The following is a 22,854-nucleotide window of genomic DNA, read 5'->3' as shown; positions in this document are numbered from 1 at the left end:
TATAGTACACTAGATTAACCTAAGCACTATTAAGGCTATAGTAGATAACTTAGCTTAGTAATTTATAAAAAGACTACTAGCTATAAATACTATAAAAGTAGCTACTAGTAACACTTTTATAGCTTTTTTATCTTTAAATAAGCCTTATGCGCTAATTAACTATGTTCTTAAAGTAAACTAAAACTATATAAGCTTATAGCTATATTAAAAGCAAGCTTAAAATAAAGCAAAGACGCTATAAAAGCTTATAAGTAAAAGCTTTTTTATATGTAATAGTAAGTAACTAACGTACCTAACAGGTTGGCCGGCCACACGGGTTGGCCGGCCACTTTTGCCAAGCCCCCACCAAACTCTACCTATCTACATAATGCCTTAACAACAACACTAGATTAAATCTTCTAAAGAACATTAGATACAGCTTACTCTTTAGGCTCTTAAATAAGACTTAAAACTCTCCTTGCAACACGCTGCAGCTATCTATAATGTCTCTCACATAACACTAAGCAATTAACGCGCTAGACAGCCTTCACAAGCAGAATGCTAGCCTAAATTAAGGAATCTAACTAAGCTTAAAAAGAAGGTAGTTGTTAAGTACATACTTAAGCTTATTACACGCAGATTTCCCCTTAGGCTTGCAGCTATAGCTAATATAGCTAATTCCTTACCTGCAGAGCGCAATCTAGGCCAGGTTAGCTTAAACTAGACTAGTATGTAGGTTAAGCACTGCCCTAAGTTTATAATAAAGTTTAATTATAAGTATAATTATAAGAGAGTGCTTTATAAGGATCTAAAGGTTATCTAGGGCTAGTTTTGCCTAGTAGCTAACATAAAAGCTAAGTACAGTATCTAGAATAAAGACAGGTATAACTTTAACAAGTTAGGCTTTATAATAGGCTAGATATTAACTAAAGTAGTTGTTACAGCTTTAAAGAGACAAGAACAGCTAAAGGCAATATAGTAAGGTAATAAAAAGTAGATAATAGTTATCTAGGGCATTAACATAACAAGGTAGGCTATAAAATTATAAAGCTTTAAGCAGCAAATAAGGCTGCCACACAACATAGATTACATAAAAGAAAGCAGATTTAGGCAGAAGAGACCTTAATAGTTAAGGATAGAGCTTGTCTAACTGCTCTAAAGGAGTTTAGAGCGCGTAGTGATAGGAAGAAGCTAAAGACGCAGGTACGCGCTAAAGAAGGTAAGCTAAGTTAAAAGCAATGCAGGCAGTGCAATTAAACTAGGCATAACTTATGTACATGTAAGCAAGTAGTAGAAGTAGACTCTAAATAATATCTTGTGTTGTATTACTTTATACAGGGCTAAAGTAGGCTGTTTTGCGAGAGAATGGGGTGGTTTTAGTAGGGGCTTGGCAAAAGTGGCCGGCCAACCCGTGTGGCCGGCCAACCTGTTAGGTACGTTAGTAGTTTTAGCTATTTACTTTATATAAACTTATTTTATTTATATAGTTTATGTAACTTAAGTAACTACTTACTTGTAAGGCCGAGATGGCGCTTACGTGCGACAGGTATATATACTATTCTGTACGCAATAATTAACGTTGGTTAATTATTCGCACCTTTTTAGTTGTATTAGCGTGGTGGTACAGAGCCCTGTCCTTACATAATAATTAACTAACAATAAGGACAGTCGCGCGTTTAACCCACACCTCAGACAGCTTAGCCAGTTTTTAGACTGAAACGTGAGGCGGCCTCTTCTAGCGCCACGTTGTAGCTGCTAGGAGGTCTAGTGTGTATGGCTTAGCTGGCGTGGGCCACTAAGCGTTGTTATTTATCCCGCGCCTCTAGGCCGCAGGTGGTCAGCCTCTGGCCGGTAACCGAGACATGCGCATAGGCGCCTCTGAGCTGCGGGTAGGTCATGTGACGCCTGGGACATGCGTCTGCTAAGAAGGGGGATAATGTAAGGCCGAGATGGCGCTTACGTGCGACAGGTATATATACTATTCTGTACGCAATAATTAACGTTGGTTGATTATTCGCACCTTTTTAGTTGTATTGGCGTGGTGGTACAGAGCCCCGTCCTTACATTACTTAAGTAAAAAAAACTTTAAAACTACTATATAACTAATACTACTAGCCTTATATAAGCTAAGACATTACTAACTATGTTATAGTGTGTAAGGCCTATTAATAAAGCTATATACCTTAAGATAAAACTTTAAGACAGCTTATGTTACTACTTATTTTATAATAAGTCTAGTAGAATGTTTTTATAAACTTTAAGTTATTTTTACTAAATAAAAAAGGTATAATAACACTTTTATAGTAGTAGACTACCTAAGTAAATGCTGCTTTTTACTACTATGCTATAAAATAATAATAGTAAAATATGTAGTAGACTTATACTATTACTATATCTAGCGTATTTTTAGCTTTTTAAGGTCTATTATCTTTAATTAAGGCCTTTAATTTACTTTAAAGTTTATAAATAAGCTTTACTAACTTATAAAAATTAAGTAAAAGCTTTTAACACTCTACTACCTATAAATAAATAGTAATATAAAGGTGCTAAACTAGTATCTTAACTAGCGCTTGTAACCTTTTATAAACTACTACTAAAATAACTAGTTAAACCTCCTACTATGCATAGATTAGGTATAAGCTACACTACTTTATAAAATAACTAGACTACTACTGTTTAAAATTAAATTTAGTTACTAACTAACTTACTATTAAAACTAGAAAAAATAAACTAAGTAATTAAGTTTTATATATAAGTAGATATTATATAAAAAGGCTTAAAGCTATACTAAAACTTAGCGTAATGCAGTGCAGCTTACTATAAAAATAGCTTTAAAAAAGCATTACATAGGCCTAGTAGTAATAAGTAACTTAAGTAAATAAAAAAAAACATAGTCTAAATTTTATAGTAAGTAATAAAGTATATATAACACTTAAAAAATTTACTTTAAGTTGCCCTAGTTAAAAGCTTAACTACTAAATATATAAACTATACTCTATTATAGGCATAAAAAGACACTTATATTGCTTAAAGCTACTACTGTACATGCACATGCACAACGTCTTCTATATAGACTGCCTATAAAAGAAATTACTAATAGTGCTACTAAGCTAGCTTAAACTTAAAAAAAAGCTTATTAACATTAATAGTTACTTTAAATAGCTTATATAAGAAATTCTTAATAGCTGTCTCTACTACTGCTGCCTGCATTATAAGGTCTTTTAGGTAGCCTATAACTCTAACTCTACCTAGTACAACACCTAAGAGTTTATAAGAGCTCTGCATAAGGTAAAAGACTTTTATAATGCATATCTAAATAAACTAAGTCTTTTAGTATAGTTAGAAGCCTAGCTGTAAGTGTATAAAGCAAGAGAAGACCTAGAGGCAATAAGAAAGAATAACTAGCCTAAGGAACTTGCTAGTAGAGAGGACTATAATAGAGGCTAGAGAACACGCTATATATGTTATTATTATATGTAACTACAAACTTAGGGACAAGCCTGTCTTAGAGAAGAGTAATATAATAGTGCTACTTGTTAAGCTTTACTGCTAGTTATATAATTTTACTAAAAGTTAAGTAAGCGCGCTAGCGCTTTAGCGCTGCGTAAGCTTTTCTCTTGTAAAAACCCTTTACCTCCTTCACTCCCTATCCTAGTTTAGCTAAAATAGAGCTAACCTACTCTACCTTGCTTCCCTAGCTCTATACAGTAGTAGAGACAGTGCTTGTCATCACAGGTAGTATAAATAGCACTAAGAGTAAGCTTTTAGAGAAAGATAGAAGTGTATTATAAGAAAGACAAATTGCTGCTAAGCCTTACTTATTAGAATTTATGCTTATATACAAAGCACAGGTCATGTGACCTCTAAACAGGTTAGGGGAGGCTATACTAGCCTGTTCTAAAACATCTAGCTTTACATAAAGTAGCTATAAAAACTACACTAGTAGTTAGCTAGAAAGGCATAAAATAACTATAAAAAATAAAGTAGTTTAAAAATAAGTTATAAAAAAAGACTTATAATTTATCTTAAAAACTATATGTACTTTAAAATAAAAAACCTTTGCACACTCTAACTATTTAAAAACTAGTAGAAAAACCTATTAGCCTATATAAAGTATTTTAGGTATAAAAAGATAATTATAAACTTAAACTTTTAAAAAATATATATATACACTTTTAGTTTTATATTTTTAAGCTTAAGAAAGCTCTAAAAGAAATACCTTTATCTACTATAAAATAAAAAGATATTAAAGTAGAATATAAAGTTAAGCAAATAGTTAATATAAAATTAAATTTTTTAGTAAAAAAAAATAGCTTACTAGAAAAAACACATAAAAACTTATTAAGAATTTACTAAATACCTTATAGCTTTTTTAGAAGTATTAGAAAAAGCATCTAGCTAAAACTACCTAGAAGAAAGCTTCTTAGACTAAGAAGGCTCTCTAACAACACTACTAGATAGCTGCAATGTAGAAAGCTAACAACTCTATAACATAGCTAAGAAAGAGGTAAACTATAGGCTTTTACTTTTAGTGCTTTAATCTTGTTTAGTAATAATAAGTTGTTTTTTTAAATACTTTACTTTTTAATTCTTTAAAAGATCTAACTGTTTCTATAATTTAGACTCTTACACCTACATTAGTTAAAGCTGCTTAAGAGCCTTTTTTAACTTTTACTTTTAGCGCTTAAGAATTGCTTTCTACTAGGCACATATATTCTTTATCTTATAAAGTAACTGCTTTTACTCTTTCTCTAAACACTTCTAAGTGTAACAGCGCAGGCAAGACAATGGGTCCGAATGCGGTGGGAGTCTACTCAGAGGCATATAGGAGTGCGTGGGGACTCTAAACCTAGGAATGCCATTAACACCTATAGGCCTTATATAAAAGGATATTAGAAAACTACTAAGCTAGCTACAGAGGCAAGGTGCAACTAAATACATAAGGGAATAGGGGTAACTGTAGGGGACTAGGTCGAGTCATGGTCGGGGCCGATACAGGGACCCTTTAGATAGGATCTAAGCGACCTGAGATGGAACAATTTGTAGAATCGTTACACTAAGCAGGGTAAAAATAAAGATGTTATTGTAACTTCTCTTTTAAACCACTCTACACACTTATTTAATAACAAGGTTATATATAGAAAAACTAAAAAAAATAGTAAAGGCTACATAAACACATTTTTATATAGTAAAAAGAACTAAGATAAGCAGTAGCATAATAATAATAAGCATAAGCAAACTAATAAGGCATTATTAGGATTAAGAAAATTAGACATTAAGAAAGCATTTATAAATAAGCACTTACTAGATATAAGAGAACTCTAATACTTATAATAGCGTAAGCAGAACAGCAAGAACACTAATAGAAAAAAAGCCTACATGTTATAACCTATAATTAGGCTGTAAGCTACTACCTTAGAATGCTCTACTATTTAAATAAATAAAAATAGAGCCCTTAAGTTACTTTATCTAAAAAAGAGTTACATAACCTAATAGATAAGAAATAGACAGCTGTAGTAGGCTAGCTAGCAGGCAAATGCAGCTTTTAATAGAAAACTAGAAAAGAAGCGCAAGCAAGCGCAAGTGCGCGCAGGTGCGCGTAGGCAATTACTTGCAATTGCTTACAATCACTTGCAATTATCTGTAATCACTCTCTAGAACTTTGTGTATATAGTTAAAACAAAGAGCTATATATATAAAGTGTAATTAAAGTTTAGTTTATTTATTATATAAACTAAGTAGCATTACTACTTTACAGTAAGCGTAATACTATTTGTATATTTTACACTATATATACCTCTAATCCTGTCTACAGACTGTTTAACCTAAGCACCTTATACTGCTGTCATAGAGCAAACCACAGTCAGCCGCCTCTCTTCTTTGCCTAAGCTCGGTCTACACAGACTGTACACCTGTTGTTGACTCTGCCCTCTCTACCAACCCCCTTCTTTATCCTAGGCCTAGCGTACTACTAGAGTAAACTAGTAGTAGAGATTGTAACAGTAACTTACTAAAATATTGTAGCTTTTTATTTATCTACCTTTACCTTTTTAGCTTTAGTAAGAGCTTGTAAAAAATAGGGTATACACTTCGCAATCAAGAGGTGTATTAACTAACAAGGGCGTGACTGTAACATAGGAGTACAATTAGTACCCGCCTAATTTCTAAGGCGATCCTCTGCTATCTAAAGGGAGTTTCTACAACTAGCTATATACTTCTTTAGAGAGCCAGGCACGGCAGCGCTGGTAGCGACAAATCTAGTATGCTGTAGGTCCAGTTTAAAGTATTACCTGTCTAGGATGCCCAGCTTTTAGGCGAGGTAGGCGTTGTCTAGAAAGTGCAGGGTTAACGGCACAGTTTAGGAGTTGTCTAGGACTGCCTAGTGCGGTCTAGGCTAGTCTATGTCAGCCTAGGAAATACTTAGATAGCTGGTTGTTACAGAGCTTTTTATTTAAAAGCTATAACTTAAGCTATATAAGTCTACTTTATTTCTTTAAGAACATTTTTACAGTTATAATCTAGCTAGTTTTAGGCCTATTTAGAAATAAAAGCATTATAAAAACTTTTTTCTAAAGGCACTCTACACACTTGTTTAATAATAAAGATAAAATGTAGTTAGTTTTAGATAAATAATAAAAACTATAAGAACGCATCTTTATATAATAAAAAGAATTAAGATAGTAGACAGTACACTTGCAACAGAACTAAGAATAAAAGCAGAGTATAGTTAGGACTATAAAAAATAGATATAAAGAAAAGGTTTATAAAAAAACACTTATAAGTTATAACAACTTTCTAACACTTACAGTAGTGTAGACAAGGTGGCAAGAACCTGCTAGAGAGAAAAGGCTGTGTGTTACAGTCTCTAAGTAGACTATAAGCAAGTGTTTGCTAGCTAACATTTTAGGTAGAGACAGTTAGTAGAACTTCTTTATAGTAGTATAACAAGAATAGCACTTAAGGAAGCTATGTAACATTCTAGAAGATCTAGGGAAACCTAGATAGAGATAGGAAGCTTAGCAAAGGTGCATGCGCTAAGGGAAATGCATGCAGTGTATACAAACCTTAAGTATATAGTCTTAATTCTAACTATTATTAGAGGGTTGTAGTTAACATTTTATCTTATCTTTACATAGACAGAGTAGTATTAGTAGTTTACAAAGACACTATACTATTAAATATTCTACACTATATATTTACTCTAATTTTATCTTTTTAAGATTGTTTCCCCTGCTTCTTATATAGCAGCCAGAGGCAAACCACAACAGGCCCCAACAAGAAACTCCACAGCCCTACGTATCCAGCCACCTAGACTGTACACCCGTGTGTCTGTCTACTCTCTCTCTCTCCCTTCACACCAACCACACCCCACGGCCCGAGCATTGAACCCACACGTACTCATTAGCGCGTGCCTAGTAAGTTGAGGGATGTCATCTCACTATTAGTATGTAGAAAGATAGGAGGGGGTTGCAAGATAAGTACCGGTACCTAACCCTAAACCCCCCCCCCTCTCTCCTAGAGAACCGGGGGAGCGCCCAAAATGGCAGCAGGAGCAAATTCGAATATATTTGAGACTCTATCGTCACTTGCATCACCTCCATCGAGCCGACCTACCTCGCCGCCGCCATCGAACACGTATACACACCGAACCGCTTCACCGTCACCGTCTTACCCATGCCGAACCGATTCACCATCATCGTCCAACGCGTCGCAATCCTTCCGAACAATTCGGTCACGTCACACCATGTTCCCATCTACATGGAAATGCGTAGCTGCATCCCCAACGCAGCTAGCAACATGCGGCTTCATATACGCGGAAGAGAATGAGGATTAAGAATATATATGTACCTGCTTAATCTGCGAAATGGAGATTATGTTACCCTACAAAGCCGCAAAACTAAGCAACAAAGATCTGCTTAAGTTCCATGAGCAAGACTGTCTATTAGCGGATACAATACTAGATTTTCTCAGCTACTGAGACATCAACACTGCCCCTGCCGCTACTCCTTAAAGCCCTCAAACGACACCGACAGCTGGACCGCCGTCTACCTCTTCTTCCAACCTGTCCCCATCTCAGCAGTCTGAGTCACGTCCGCCGACACGCTCATCGCCACCTCACCCACCGTCGCCGCGCCCATCGTCACCACACCAACCACTGCCACGCCCATCGCCGTCCTACCCACCGCCATCGCGCATACCTTCTTAGCGGTCATATGCAAGTGTGGCTGCTAGTACGCCATCCAGCCCCAGCAAAAACACCTCGCCATCGCGCATACCTTCTCAGCGGTCATATGCAAGTGTGGCTGCTAGTACGCCATCCAGCCCCAGCAAAAACACCTCGCCGCCACCATTCCCCTCACACTCATGTCACCCTCTCCAACCCTTAGCATCTAAACCACTACCCCCTACTCTAAAAGCCAGAACATCAAGCCCAAAAACTACGCCGCCCCACCGTGGCTCGCCACATTAATCGTCGCCTGTCCTCTCTGTCCACGACCTAGAACTCCGGTTCTAGAGCAACCAGAACCCTTTTTAAAACCCACACTGTTGTTACCTATCACAAACAAGGCCCACCGCCGCCGTTGCACAGCTGCTGCACGCGATTGCAGAACTCCTAGGATCTTGCAACTTTAAGAATAATCCTACACTATACTAACACTTGTACGCCAGCAGGTTCTGCTTTATTTGCTGACAAAGGGACACTGAACACTTGGAGGAGAGAGCCTTAAGAATACTTGCTACTTACTAAATACGAGAGGTATAGGAGAGTTCGCTAGGAAAATACAGAGAGATAGATATTTTACATGTATGGGCTATTAGGAGGTATGCCATTACTAAGGAATTGCTTATGTAATAAACTACTAGTGCCCTCTAGGCTAGAGCCGGGCGTAATAAAGACATCCATCCATCCTAGTAAGTTGAAATTGTAACATAGGCTTAGTATTAATTTTTCTATTCTATTTCTTAACGTATATCATTGTGAAGGTCGATAGAGACAAAATGTTACAAGATGCACATAACAAGCCATACTAAGAAGAGGTTTCCTGCACATATTAAGTAGATACACTGTTCTAATTATAACGTACTTCACAGGCGAGTTGCTCACACACCTAAGTCGCTTACTTTTGCCAAGACCCCACCCTAACAAACTCTATTATAGCCTATAACAACCTACTCTAGCACTATATAGTACAGTACAGCCTAGAATATTATTTAGATACTACTTCTACTTCTTACTTACATATTTATGTGTTATGCCTAGTCTAATTACACTATTTATAGCGCCTTTAGAATAGCTTACTTACTTTAGCTTACACCTACTTTTTTACCTTTTTTTTATTACTGTGTGCTTTAAACTTCTTTAAAGCTATTAAGTGTAAGCTTTTTTAAATTATTAAAGTTTTTTTACTTTTTTTTACTTTCTTTTATATAATTTATGTTATGTAGTAGCCTTATTAGCTACTTAAAGCTTAGTAATTTTTTATTATACTAATACTAGCTTATATATAATTATTACTACTTTTTTTAAACTTTTTTTAAACTTTTTAACTATAAAAGTTAGTAAACTATTTATATACTTTTAAATTTTTATTTTTATAAGTATTAATTATAACTTAAGTTTTAAAGTATTACTTAAAGTTTATAACTACTAGGGCTTATTATATATAAGTAGTAGTAGTAATAAAGTGCATAACTTTATATTAAAGCTTATTATAACTTATTATAAGTTAAAAAAAACTAATTTAGCGCTTTAAAACTTTTTTTAAATATTACTAAAAGTAATTATATGTCACAGTATCCTCCCCGGATCCCAGACATAACTGTATCGGACGCGTACTAGAGTATTATCGGTGCACGTCTGACACGAACACGACACGACACAGACATGAACTTAAGCACAAACCGCCTTAACACTAACTAAACCTAGAACAGGCTTAATTTATACTTAAAGTGCTTAGACTTCTAAGCTAAGTATTTAATTACTAATTTCCTTCTAAACCTTCCTATTCCTTACACAACGTCTTGTACCTACTATAATACCTTACGTAGTAATTAAACTAGACCTCTGTAAAGCTCTATAACCTTACTTGTGCACAATTATAACATTACGTTGTGTTAAAACCCTAGCTAAGAATAGCCTCTAAATCTAATTTAATAAGCTTAGTACTTATATAACTCTAAGCTATTAGAGTAAGCTAAGAAGCCTTCTAAAAAGTGCTTACTCTATAAAAAAGCTGCTATGTTGCAAGCTTTAAAGCTTTTTAAAAGGACTTTAAAGAACAGCTTTATGTTATTAAGCAGTCTGTTTCTGCCTTAACTCCTGTTATAGTAGTAGGAACTAAGAACTTACTAGCCTTAAAGCTTACCTAGAAGTCTAGAGATAGCTTAACTCCTTTCTACCTAACGCTGCCTACAACCTGTAACCCCTCTAACCTAGTAATAAAATCTAACTAACTCCCTAATCCCCTACTGTTTAACAGAAAATAGAAAGACCTACCTTCCTTCCTACACAAGCTCTAATATAAACTTAAAGGAAACATAGACTAATTCCCCTCTAAACACTTCTAGTTACTATACGCCTACTCTTAACTTAACTACAACATAACAGCCTTAATTAACTTACTAATAAATAAAAATATTATTAACTTAAATTAATTTATAGCGTTCCTGTAAGTAACTTATAAAGACCTAAATAAAAAGTTAACAGCCCTAAGTTGCCTAAACACTCTATAATAAGAAAAGAAAAGCTTTACTTTATACTTTACTAAGTTCTACTAACTTACATCTAATACAGGCCTAAATAAGATAGGTTTAATTATAGCCTTATGTAACTCCCTCTTAACTAAACTGCAACGCGCTATAGTAGGAGAACCCCTTCTAAACAACCTTAACGCGTATGCAAACCTAATTGCTACCTATAATAATAACATAAGGTTCCTCTCTGTACAAGCCCTAATACGCCCCTAAACTAGCGCAGTTGCAAATAAGGACCCTAACATAATAAAAATTAATTTAAATTATACTCTAGTTAGTTCTAAAAAGCGTAAAAATTACAAGAAGAAAAGTTAATACTTTAAGTGTAGTAAGCATAGTTATATCTTCTAAAACTGCTTTATTCCCCTTCCTTAAGTCTACGCAAGTAGCGCTGCTAGCACTTATTAAAAATTCTTACTATTTTAATCTTATTTCTGTAAGAGCTCTAACTTGTATTTAAGCTCTAATCCCCCTTACTACTCTTAACATAGCCGCAGCTATAGCAGTAGGAGCCTGCAAAAAGGCTTGTCCTAGGGCTAAGTTGCCCCCTAGGACTAATTTAACACTAGATCTCTACTAACCTATAGGCTAAGTCCCCTACTAATAACTAGAAGTACTAAGTTAATATTCTTATATATTTATAATAAGAAACTATATTAGCTTTAATATAAGCTTTTATTAACTTAAAAGTAAACAGCATAGGTTACATTAACAAAGAACTAGTGTGTAAACTAAATCTTTAATTAACACTACTTACTTAAATAATTTACCTAACTAGATTTAATAGAAAACAACTTAAAAGAGGTTCTATCTCTTATACTACAACTATTATAATTACCTACTAACACTATAAGAAGCAGATTAAGCTCTATGTAATAAACACAAGATGTTATAACCTAATTCTAGGACAACTATAGCTATATTAGCATAAGGTTGCCTTTAATTACTAAGAGTAAGTTCTAAACTTTAACTCTTTCTAATGCTAAAACATATGCTTACGCTTATACCTAAACAACACTTAAGTAGCACTTAATACAGAAGGTCTCTAGACCTACTTTTTAATAACCTAGAAAAGAACTACCTAAGTAAGGCTAACAAGCTAGGCCTTTTACTAAGATAGGCTATATAAAATAATTTAACAACTACTTAAACTTAAAAAAAAGAAAGCCTTTAAAGAATCTTTACTTACTTAATTTAGACATAAACTAGGACTTAAACAGCAGATAGACATCTGCTACATAAGACCTACCTTATTTATAACTCTAGCTTAATAACTAGATTACAAAATCTACGCAGTTATAATTTCTAATATAGACTAAGCTTTAGCTCTCTAAAAACACACTAACTTAAAGATAATAGTTCTTTAAAACTACTACAACTTATTACATGTTTTTTTTAAGACAAGTCTAATAAGCTTTTAATATAATGTCTGTATAATTACTAAATAACCTTTAAGCCTAGTAAACAACCTAGTTATAGGCTACTATATAAGATGTTACTAAACAAATTAAAAGTGCTCTAAAAATACTTTAATAAGAACCTAGAAAAAAGGTTTATTTAAGCTAGCTTCTTACTAGTAGTGTTACCTATACTATTTATAAAGAAACCTAAAAGTAGGCTCTAATTCTGTGTTAACTACTAAAGACTAAATACTATTACTATTAAAAACTAATACTTAATTCCTTTTTTATAGAAAACTCTAAGCTAACTAAGTAAAGTAAAGTATTTTATAAAGTTAAATATTATTACTGCCTTTAATAAGCTAAAAATAGTAAAGGGTAATAAGTAGCTAACAGCGTTTTAGACCTAATACAGACTATTTAAGTACCTAGTAATGCCTTTTAGCTTAGCTAACACGCCTAGTACTTTTTAACATTTTGTAAATAACTTACTCTAACTCTACCTAGACGTGTTCTGCACTATGTATATTAACAACATTTTAATCTACAGTAATAGCCTTTTAGAGCATAAACAGCATGTACGCCTAGTGCTAAAGGCTATAAAAGAAGTAGGTCTATAACTTAACATAAATAAATGTAAGTTCTACTAATTAAAGGTTATATATTTAAGATATGTAATCTCTATAGATAGCATCTAAATAAACCTTATTAAGGTTTAGACTGTACTAGATTAGTAATACCTAAAAAATGTAAAAGATATTTAAGCTTTTATAAAATTTACTAACTTTTACTAATAATTTATTAACAACTTCTTGTAGCAAGTAAGCCTTATAATTACACTTACTAAGAAAAAGATTTAATTTAACTTTAACTTAAATTACTAATAGTTTTTTAACTAGCTAAAGAAAGCTTTTACTAAAGCTCTAATACTTTACTACTTTAACTTTAAACTACTAATACTTATAAAAGCTAATGCCTTAGACTATGTAGTAGCAAGAGTTCTCTCCTAGACTAAGCTAGATAGGACTATTAGGCCTATTACATATTTCTTAAAAAGAATAAGTCCTGCAGAAGGTAATTATAAAATTTATAATAAAAAATTACTTACTATAGTACACTGCTTTAAATAATAGCAACCTAAACTAAAAAGTGCAGCGCATCTAATATAAGTTCTATCTAACTATAAGAACTTACAGTACTTTGCAACTATAAAATAACTTAGCTACTAATAAGCTTATTAGTTTAAATACTTATTTTATTTTAATTTTAAGATTACTTATTATTTTAGTTAAAATAGAAGAAAACTAAATGCTTTTATAAAGCAATCTTAAGACATCTTTGCTTAAAAAAAAGTGTAAAAAGCTTAACACTAAACTCTACTCTAACTTAAGCTATTTTTAGACCTTAACCTAAATAAAATAAATTAGATAATTAATTAAATTATTACTAATAAGTATTTAAATAATAAATTTATCTAAAAAACTTTAGACCTACTCTAAAACAGCGCTAGTTAGTTAAAAAAGGTAACACTAGCTAACTATAAAAACTAAAATAGTAAGCTATATTACTATAACTAACTTATAATCTCTAATTCTAATAAACTAAAAATTAAACTACTTTAAATTATACATAACTTGCCTGTTAGAGAATACCTAGGCAGAGGAAAGACTCTTAACCTACTACAGAGAGAGTACTACTAGCCCTGCATGTTCTATACTATACGCTAATATGTATTATGTTACTATATGTACTGTAAAGTAAAGGCCTTTTAAAAAAAGTATAATAGCTTACTTAAACTACTTCTAATTTTTAAATAAGCTTAAAAAGACATATTAATTAATTTTATTATAAACCTACTTTTATCTAAAGAGTATATAAATATTATAGTAGTTATTAATTACTTAACTAAGTATTAACACTTAATACTATGTTCCTTTATAACTGCCCCTAATATAGCCTAGTTATTCTACTAATACATATAAGTTTACTATAGCCTGCCTAACATAATTATATTAGACAGAGGTACGCAGTTTGTCTTAGCCTTCTAGAATAAACTCTGTAAATAGCTCTAAATTATCCCCTATTTATCTACAGCTTTTTACCTAAAGACTAACAGCTAGACTAAAAACATAAACACTATAATAAAATAAGTCTTATAAGTGTATATAAACTACTAGTAAAATAACTAAGTAAAATAGTTAGCTATAGCATAGTTTAAAGCTAATAACATAATATCTAAATTAATATAAGTATCTTTATTTTTAGTAAACTATAAATACTACCTCTAAATAAAATTTAAACTACTTTTAAATACCCTCTAACTAACTTATTAATCTATATAAGTAATAAATATAAATAAACTTATTAATAAAATCTAAAATATATTTAAATATGTTTATAAAAAGCTTACATAGGCTTAAGCTTTTTAATAAGAGTATATAAACTAATTCTAAACTCTTACCCCTATGTATGCAGCTAGCAAGAAGGTCTAGCTAGACACTAAAAATATCTAAATAAACTAATAATTAAAGAAACTTAATTAGAAAAACTTTAGCTTTTTTACAGTAGCCTATATAGTCTTATTACATGCTTACTAATTAATTCTACCTAACAGCATAAAGATACACCCTATGTTCCACGTATTATTGCTGCGCTAAGCAGCCTCTAAATCTAACTATCTACTTAAATAGCTAAACTTACTACTTAAACCTATTATTATAAATAATAAACTAAAATATATTATAAAAGACATTAAATAAATCTAGTTTAATAAAAAAAATGTATTTATAAATACTTTATAAAATAAACTAGATATAATAAACTATTATAAGAACTTATAGAAGCTTTATAAAAAAACTCTATAGTAACTTAATTCTACACCTAATACTTATCTAAACTAAACTTATACCCTAATAAAGACAACCTAATGCTAGAACTACTAATGTAAAGAATTCCCTTCCTAATAAGAGGGGGGGTACTGTTACAGTATCCTTTCTAGATTCTAGACATAACTGTATTAGACATGTACTAGAGTATTATTAGTGCACGTCTAACATAAACATAACATAATATAGACATAAACTTAAGTATAAACTACTTTAACACTAACTAAACCTAAAATAGGCTTAATTTATACTTAAAGCGCTTAGACTTTTAAGCTAAGTATTTAATTACTAATTTCTTTTTAAACTTTTTTATTCCTCACACAACGTCTTATACCTACTATAATACCTCACGTAGTAATTAAACTAGACCTCCGTGAAGCTCTATAACCTTACTCGTGCACAATCGTGACATTATAGTATTATAAGCTACTTTAAAGCATAGTAAAAACTTTATTTTTATAATATAAATAATTTAGTTATGTATAAAGTTTTTAGCTTAGCACTTATATACTTTTTTTAAAAAAGTAAAATAACCTACATTAAGTAGCTATAAAAAGTATAATAAGTAAAAAAGTATATAAATAGTAATATTTTTATTATTTTTATAGTATTACTAAAAATAAAGTAAGTTATAGCTTTTATAGCTATTAATAACTAGTAAATAGTAGCTACTAATAGTACACTTTTTTATATGCATGTTAAAGTGCTTTAACTAGTCTAGACTAAGCTAATTAGTAGTCTAGCTATACTTAAAAATTATAATAACTTAATTTTAAAGTAGATTTTTTTTATACTAGTTTAAAAAGTAGTTACTACTTTAAAAAATAATAAAAAGTAAAATAGCTTACTTTTTAGCATTAATGCCTTAAATAGCTATTATTTACTTTTAGTTACTTAGCTAGACTGCTTTTAGCTATTTTTATCTTTTTAAACTTATAATAACTACTTTAGTAGATATTTAGCCTATTATAAACTTTATTTTATTAAAGTTATATATGTTATTATTTTAAATACTATACTTAGCTTTAATATTTTTTATAAAGTTAAACTAGCTTTAAATTATTATAAAATTATTATAAAAAGCTTTTTTATAGTTATACTTATACTTAAACTTTGCTTTAAGCTTTAAGTAATACTTAATAAATATATTAAGCTAGTTTATGCTAATATAGCTTATATTATACTTTGCATATAAAGAATTAGCTATATTAGCTATAGCTACTAGCTAAAGAGGAAATTTTTATATATTTAGCTTAAGTATATACTAAATAATTACTTACTTTTTATTATTATTTAGCTTTTATAAGTTAGCTATATAATTAGCTTAGAAAAGTTATTTAGTATGTTAGTTACTTATTATCTTTTAAAAGACTTTATAAATAGCTATAGTATATTACTTAAAAAGTGTTATGTTTTATTTAAAAGCTTAAAGTGTAAGCTATATCTAATATTCCTTTAACATATCTAAGTAGTGTTGTTAAAAATGCATTAGTATAAAAAAAGTAGTGTAGTAAAGTCTTAGTAAAAGTAAGTAACTTAGGTGTGTGAGCAACTTGCCTGTAAAGTACGTTACACATTAAATATTTCTTTAGAACCTCTATTTAATAGAGGGGTCTAGGGAGCCATAAATAATTATACAGCATGACATGTCTACTAAGAGCTCTTATTGCTATCTTAGCATGTATTTGTGATTTCCAAAGCAGTTTTCTTTATATTAAAATGTGTTGTAGGGTCGAGGTTTGTGTTGATCACAGAAAGCAAAATAGTGAGTGAGCCTGAGGCATCGACGTTCGGCTTCCCCAATTTCGTGCGGAACTTTTCCACTTCCACCCCGCATCTCAGGGCACCATCCATTTTGCAACCCAGACCCCAGGGCAAGATGGAAGAAGACAGAGCAACCACGAATCCGGGCTTCATAGCAGAAGATGGAATAAATGAAGAGCCCATTGCTACCCCGAAGCACCCAAAGCGGCGTTTTGTAGGCAGGAAGACTGTTGCGAAGGTGGCGGGGAAGCAAGGAGACCCGAATGCAAATATCGAGGACAGCAGCGCAATACAAGGTGTGAGACGCCCTCTCATGCCTCCAAATTCTATTCTAGATACTAACATAGTTAATTAGTGGCCCAACCTCGTCGAACGGCCCGCACCTTGAACAACATCTCCGAATCCATCCTCAATGATAAAGACATCAATGAGGCTATCGCGCTCCTTCCCTCGAATTACAACTTCGAGGTCCATAAATGCATACACCGAATCCGGAAATCCGGGGCTAAGAACATTGCTCTGCAGTTTCCCGAGGGTCTTCTACTATTTGCGACCACCATCTCAGACATCTTGACGCAGTTCTGCCCAGGGACGTCAACGCTGATAATGGGAGACGTGACGTACGGAGCTTGCTGTATCGACGACTTTACGGCTCGCGCACTGGGCTGTGATCTCTTAATCCACTATGCACATAGCTGTCTGATCCCTGTGGCCGTCACAAAGATAGTCACGTTATATATATTCGTCTCCATCACCATTGACATTGAGCACCTCCTAAATACCATCACCCAGAACTTCCCCGTCGGGAAGACCATCGCTCTAGTTGGGACCATTCAGTTCAACGCCACAATCCACGGCATCGTCCCCATCCTTAGACGGGAAGGCTACAATCCCATTGTGCCACAAATCGCACCCTTATCAAAAGGAGAAATACTGGGCTGCACATCACCTTCCATGTCTATCAAGCCCGGTCAACTGGACTCCAAGGGGCGAGAGGAGGTAGTACCAGATTTGCTCCTATATCTCGGCGATGGAAGATTCCATCTAGAAAGCGCGATGATCGCAAATCCCTCTCTTTCAGCTTACCGCTACGACCCTTACTCGCGACGCTTAACCCACGAGACCTACGCTCATAATTCACTATACGACCTTCGCCGAACTGCCATTCTAACAGCTCGCGAAGCGCGCACCTGGGGCATCATCCTCGGATCGTTAGGTCGTCAAGGGAACCCACACACTCTGACGCTGATCGAAAACGAGCTCAAGCGCCAAGGCATTAATTCCATCAATCTCCTCCTATCAGAGATTTTCCCGGGCAAACTATCAATGATGTCTGATGTCGAGGCATGGGTACAAATAGCGTGTCCAAGATTAAGCATCGATTGGGGCTATGCGTTCCCAAGACCGTTGTTGAGTCCCTACGAGGCTCTTGTTGCGCTTGGGGTCAGAAGTGCTCCCTGGTTGGATGAACAAGGTGGTGAGAACGAAATGAATAAGAACAGGGAGGGAGGGAACTTGTATCCGATGGACTTCTATGCCAAAGAAGGCTTAGGGCGGACTACTATTGATCATATTAAAGCCGATGCAGTACAAATTGAGGACTGATAAGAGTTGGCTGTATCTTGCATGGAGGGGCGTTTGGCGGTGCATTTGCAGGCGCAAGGCCTGCCCCAAACGATCTATTAGGCATTATTGCGCTTCTTCACAGAGGCTAGTTGGCTGAGTAATTAGACAAAAGGAATAGGTAAATACTCTGAGCAGCATAAAATATTATTTCTTCTTCTGTGTTAGGATCCTGTGAGCCGACCGGGAATAGTGGATGCAAACTCTCACAAATAGTCACCAGGTTGGCCACTTCAAGCCTATACTTACATAGTTGCTAGTGGTATCTAGAGAAATGGCATTATCTGCCTGGTTCATTCATGTCTGTGTGGCTATGCTGACCAGATACATGAATGAACGCCCGTTTTGAACTGACTGATGCGCCATAGAACCGCCAAAAACCACTCTACTTCCTGAGAAGACGCTGGTAGAAGGAAAGCTCCTCACCCTCAAGGATGTATCCATCGCAACGACCGCTCTGACCAGGCCGGGAGGCGACGACCGCGTACAGACGGCCGGCCTCGAACTGTTTCTCAAGTGCGCTCTCTACCTTCCCGGAGACCTTGAGGCGATCGGCCTGCTTTTTCTCCACGCTCTTGGACTTCTTCTTGTCTTCTTCCTTCTCGGTTCCCTTGACTTGCCTCCTGCGTCCTAGAGATGAGCCGTAGTGTGCCTCATACCATTGCCGGAAGGGGGCAGCGTCGATCTGCACAACGGCGGCCTTGGTAAGTGTATTCGTGCGGACGAGTTCGTTGTTGGACGGGTGATAGACGACAACAATCACACGGGTCTTCTTAGCGATTCCCTCAGATCCCCATGAGAAGTTGCCCGAATCGAGACGGAGAGCGCGGAATTTGCGGTTGCCGCCACGAGTGCGGACAAGGTGGATACGCTTAGCACCAATACGGGTATTGGCAGGCTGGCGACCCTTCTCGAAAGCCCTAGAGCCATGTTAGACATGACTGTAGAAGCGATCGGGTTATGCATACCTCTTCTTGCGGTAGTATGCCCTCTTCGCACCGGAGGCGGAGCGTTTGTGGCGAGAGTCGCGAGAGATACTGAAAGTTGTTAGCCGACGTAATGAAGTGTCGGATGAGGGAGCGACGATACCCCATGATTGCGTTATACCAGAAGACTGCTGGACAAGACTCGAATTAGCAACAGTCTTATATGCTTCTAGAAATAATGGTTGAAGACTCGGATTGCCCGCATGCAGAACCACCAAAATCAGCTATATCAACTGCCTCCACAGGTCTGTGAGAAGCAAAGGCTCGGTGGGGTTGCCGCGAATTCATAGCTGGAGGTGGTAGTCGAAATATTCCAGACGGTGGATGCTCTCAGTGGCTCTGTGGCGGGCAATCCAGACCGAATATATTGTGAAGACGAGGGGGGCCAAGACTAACCTTGTAGATGTCTTCCGTCGCAAAGTGGTTGTCGGTGTTGGGGTTGGCGTGTCGAAACTAAAAACTTGAAGTTGCTGGTGCCAATTTCGTGGTGGGTTCGCTAAGCGGATCGGAACAAACAATTCGCCGATAGCGCTAGTCCGTAACAAGAATAGCTTTGAAGACCCGTGAAGTCGCAGATGGCCAGCCTCTTCCGTCCCTCAGCATGCACAGATATCTAATCACCCTTTGCGGCGAATGAAGCCTTTTGCTTCAGGATGCCTCGTGAATGTCTTGCCTTGATTTTCCCTCTTTGTTATACCCTATGTTCATACAAGCCTGCGTCCGCAATCTGAATCAAGGTTAGCCATCTCGCATCCTTGTACTAAGGAGATTCCACAGCTATTCTCATACGTCTTCCTTCTCCCACCCTTTGCCTCGATAATTGCCGTGCTAGGCTGAGAGCCAGCCTCGCGCTCAAGTAAAGTACAACAGGTCGCATTCTTCCCCCCGCACATATACCTCAAACAGACAATCATCATGCAGCTGTCAGCAAACACAGCGATGCGGTGCACGGGTGATAAAGATCGCGACGGAATTGTGCAGCCGCCTCGCCTCAGCTTGCCGCGGTCACTCTTTGCACCTGGGCCAGAAGGCAAAAGGTCTTGAGCGCACACTAGCGTTCTAGTCTGTTAACAAAACCTAACTTCCCACCATAGTATCAATCTCTCTCATGAAGCCATGTTGCAGGTTGGAGAAGGATAGGTTAGCTTTCGTGAGCCTAGCATCTAGTTCCATTCCCCAGGGAAGCACCGTCGGTCTCGTGGACTTCTGTACTACTAACGGAGGTTCCGCTACGCAAAGATTTGGACAACCCTGAATCCGCAGTCCGACGCCAGCCTGCATGAGCTCAAAGGAATTGCAACTAGAAGCTTCCGGTGAGGGCAATCCCAGCCAGACGTGTTTTACACACTGATAATCCACCGATCCTACCGCTGGTTCCGGAAGGGCTCATACCAATACTTGCTCTCCATAAAATATTTGGTTAGACTTCATCCCATCAGTAACCTTTTGCCCGGTTGATTTTATGTTCCACTTGCTAGGATTTGGAATCTGCCAGCCAAGCGCTGCACAGAATGTTGGTGGATCATTCTGGATGAACCGTGTATCGTCATCAGAAATCGGGCCACCGCCTGCTCCACGTGCAATTGAGCCGGGGTTCTCCAGCAGTTCAGGTTGGCTAGGAGTTGGTGTTGGGGCGCAGGATTTAACCATTGGAGGAAGAGGTACCGGCTGATTGTCCTCATCCTGGTGCGGACCGGAGCGCCGGCCAACGGCAGATAACTTTGATGGAAAGCTGCATTATTGGAGGTCAGCTTTTTGTTAAGATGGCTTGGCGCTTCCATGCACCACCATCGTATGGGTGACAGGATTTGCTTGCCCGTACCGAAGATGTCTTGAAGCCTCGCAGGTTGACACTGGGCAATCCTGCCCAGTTGTGGTCCACGAAGCCTAATACCATGACAACAGCATGCAGAAGTGGTGGTTCGACTTTGCCTAACGGGGCGAGGAAAGCGCAAGGTTACACCTCTTTATGTCCTTATTGCTTCGGTCGGATACGGTGTTTGAACTTCTCCAGAGACTGGATCCGACAAAGGCTGGAAGGCTTCGAGATTACTTCCCCCACATCCTTCAATCTTCATCCTGCCTCCCGTGCTGGGGCTAGGCTATTCCTTCGAAACATCGTTTGGACTTCATGGCGGCTTTTGAGCACTTACAGGGATAAAGCTCGCTAAACCAACCGCACTGAGGAAGGTCTCTTGACAAGTCCATTAAGAACTGCCAGCGGACGTATGACAGCCGTTTCCTTTTCGCCAACAATTTATCCCAAGCAACATCGAGCCACTCCACGCTCGGGAAGATCTCCAATCGGCACGGGGACCCCTCAAAAACCTTATGCCGACCTAATCAACAGCAATCTATGTAAATTCCCTATAAAGCCGTTCTCGAGTTCTTCTCATACCCAGCCGCGAGACACCTTGATTGAGGCGGAGTTGTTTGGGTTGAGGTATACGGAGATTTTTCATTCATTCTGGTTTACGATATTGCTTCCCATGGCTGGGGAGCGTCTAGGTGCATTGATTATTGTTCTTCGCGGCACCTTTATGACCATCTGTAAGGAACCATGCTTTCTCGTTGTTGATGCTTCGACCACCACCGTCCTTACCTGTGCTGTTCGCTTTCTCTCGCCATGCTTTCAGTCGCCTCCAGGCGTGGTGGGCGGGCTTCTGCCCTCTTCATATGCCGAACGCTGTGCTTATGTGCATCATGGGTTCAAGCTGTTACAGCTCTACCCCAGGCTGGTACGCGTCGGACGTAGCCCATTGCGTCCACTTTCTCTTATCTAGTACAGCATTCGTCTTACTGACACAAGGCCATGTAGGATCTGGGAGCAATGCACCGATCGCGACATCTGGTATTATCGCTCTTATACCATCCGCACCAAGTAGGCACAATTCTGCAATAGATCCACGTTGAAGTCTCTGAAACTGATTTTGGCGTCGCGTCATCGATAGAAGCAACCCTACTCATCCCATCAGAGCCTGCGCCCTCTGGGCTGATACTATCGCAACCTATTTCATCATCACGGCCATTTGGTCTGATTCCATCAGCACCTCCATCTGGGCTGATACCTTCCGCGCCGCCCTCTGGGCTGATTCCTTCTGCGCCGTCATCTGGTCTCATCCCATCCGTGGCGGCAACCACAAGTCGGTTTGGCCTAATACCGTCTGGTCCGGTACCCTCGCAACCCAGTTCATCATCACGCCCATTTGGTCTGATCCCATCGATGACGGTAGGCCCACCTACTTCGATACTACCGCCAGGAACTCTTCAAGAAAGCAGTGGTTCTAATGGCGTCTTGACGCCAGTTGTGCCATCAATGATATCGACAGAGGAAGGCCTCAAACCAATCCCACCCCAAACAACGGCGCCGGGTGATCCGGACGGCCATCATGAAATTACAGAACCCAATCTTACTGCCACTGCGCCCTGCAAAGGATGCTCCCCAGTTATTGAGGTTTCTGT

General features: G+C 36.7%; 4 protein-coding genes across 4 annotated transcripts; 2 read left to right on the top strand and 2 right to left on the bottom strand.

Annotated features, from left to right (window-relative positions):
- Window positions 1–7,843: 7,843 nt before the first annotated feature.
- BDR25DRAFT_396560 (uncharacterized protein) lies at window positions 7,844–8,876 on the top strand (the record flags this gene model as incomplete). The annotated part of the gene is made up of 5 exons (XM_033698442.1): window positions 7,844–7,916; window positions 7,951–8,276; window positions 8,302–8,345; window positions 8,397–8,451; window positions 8,481–8,876. 5 exons carry the CDS (start codon window positions 7,844–7,846, stop codon window positions 8,595–8,597), a joined length of 615 nt encoding a protein of 204 aa, XP_033541812.1. The 3' UTR covers window positions 8,598–8,876.
- Window positions 8,877–16,862: 7,986 nt separating this feature from the next.
- Window positions 16,863–18,538, top strand: BDR25DRAFT_296190 (Diphthamide biosynthesis protein 1). The gene is made up of 2 exons (XM_033688899.1): window positions 16,863–17,079; window positions 17,139–18,538. Exons 1-2 carry the CDS (start codon window positions 16,899–16,901, stop codon window positions 18,386–18,388), a joined length of 1,431 nt encoding a protein of 476 aa, XP_033541811.1. The 5' UTR covers window positions 16,863–16,898; the 3' UTR covers window positions 18,389–18,538.
- Window positions 18,539–18,654: 116 nt separating this feature from the next.
- BDR25DRAFT_296188 (ribosomal protein S8e) lies at window positions 18,655–19,837 on the bottom strand. Its single transcript, XM_033688898.1, has 4 exons — window positions 19,789–19,837; window positions 19,496–19,520; window positions 19,375–19,443; window positions 18,655–19,326 (listed from the first exon to the last, which is right to left on the bottom strand). Exons 2-4 carry the CDS (start codon window positions 19,498–19,500, stop codon window positions 18,792–18,794), a joined length of 609 nt encoding a protein of 202 aa, XP_033541810.1. The 5' UTR covers window positions 19,501–19,520; window positions 19,789–19,837; the 3' UTR covers window positions 18,655–18,791.
- On the bottom strand, window positions 19,583–21,854 carry BDR25DRAFT_396558 (uncharacterized protein; the record flags this gene model as incomplete). The annotated part of the gene is made up of 12 exons (XM_033698441.1): window positions 19,583–19,682; window positions 19,712–19,987; window positions 20,014–20,038; window positions 20,103–20,410; window positions 20,475–20,699; window positions 20,741–20,756; window positions 20,785–21,060; window positions 21,087–21,166; window positions 21,196–21,324; window positions 21,388–21,464; window positions 21,521–21,731; window positions 21,791–21,854. Coding segments are annotated over 12 exons (1,785 nt in total), but the record flags the coding sequence as incomplete, so codon positions are not given.
- Window positions 21,855–22,854: the final 1,000 nt, after the last annotated feature.

This window comes from Lindgomyces ingoldianus (genome assembly GCF_010093535.1).
Source record: "Lindgomyces ingoldianus strain ATCC 200398 unplaced genomic scaffold BDR25scaffold_42, whole genome shotgun sequence".
In the NCBI taxonomy this organism is placed as follows: Eukaryota; Fungi; Ascomycota; class Dothideomycetes; order Pleosporales; family Lindgomycetaceae; genus Lindgomyces; species Lindgomyces ingoldianus.
This window is presented reverse-complemented; position numbering and strand designations above follow the sequence as displayed.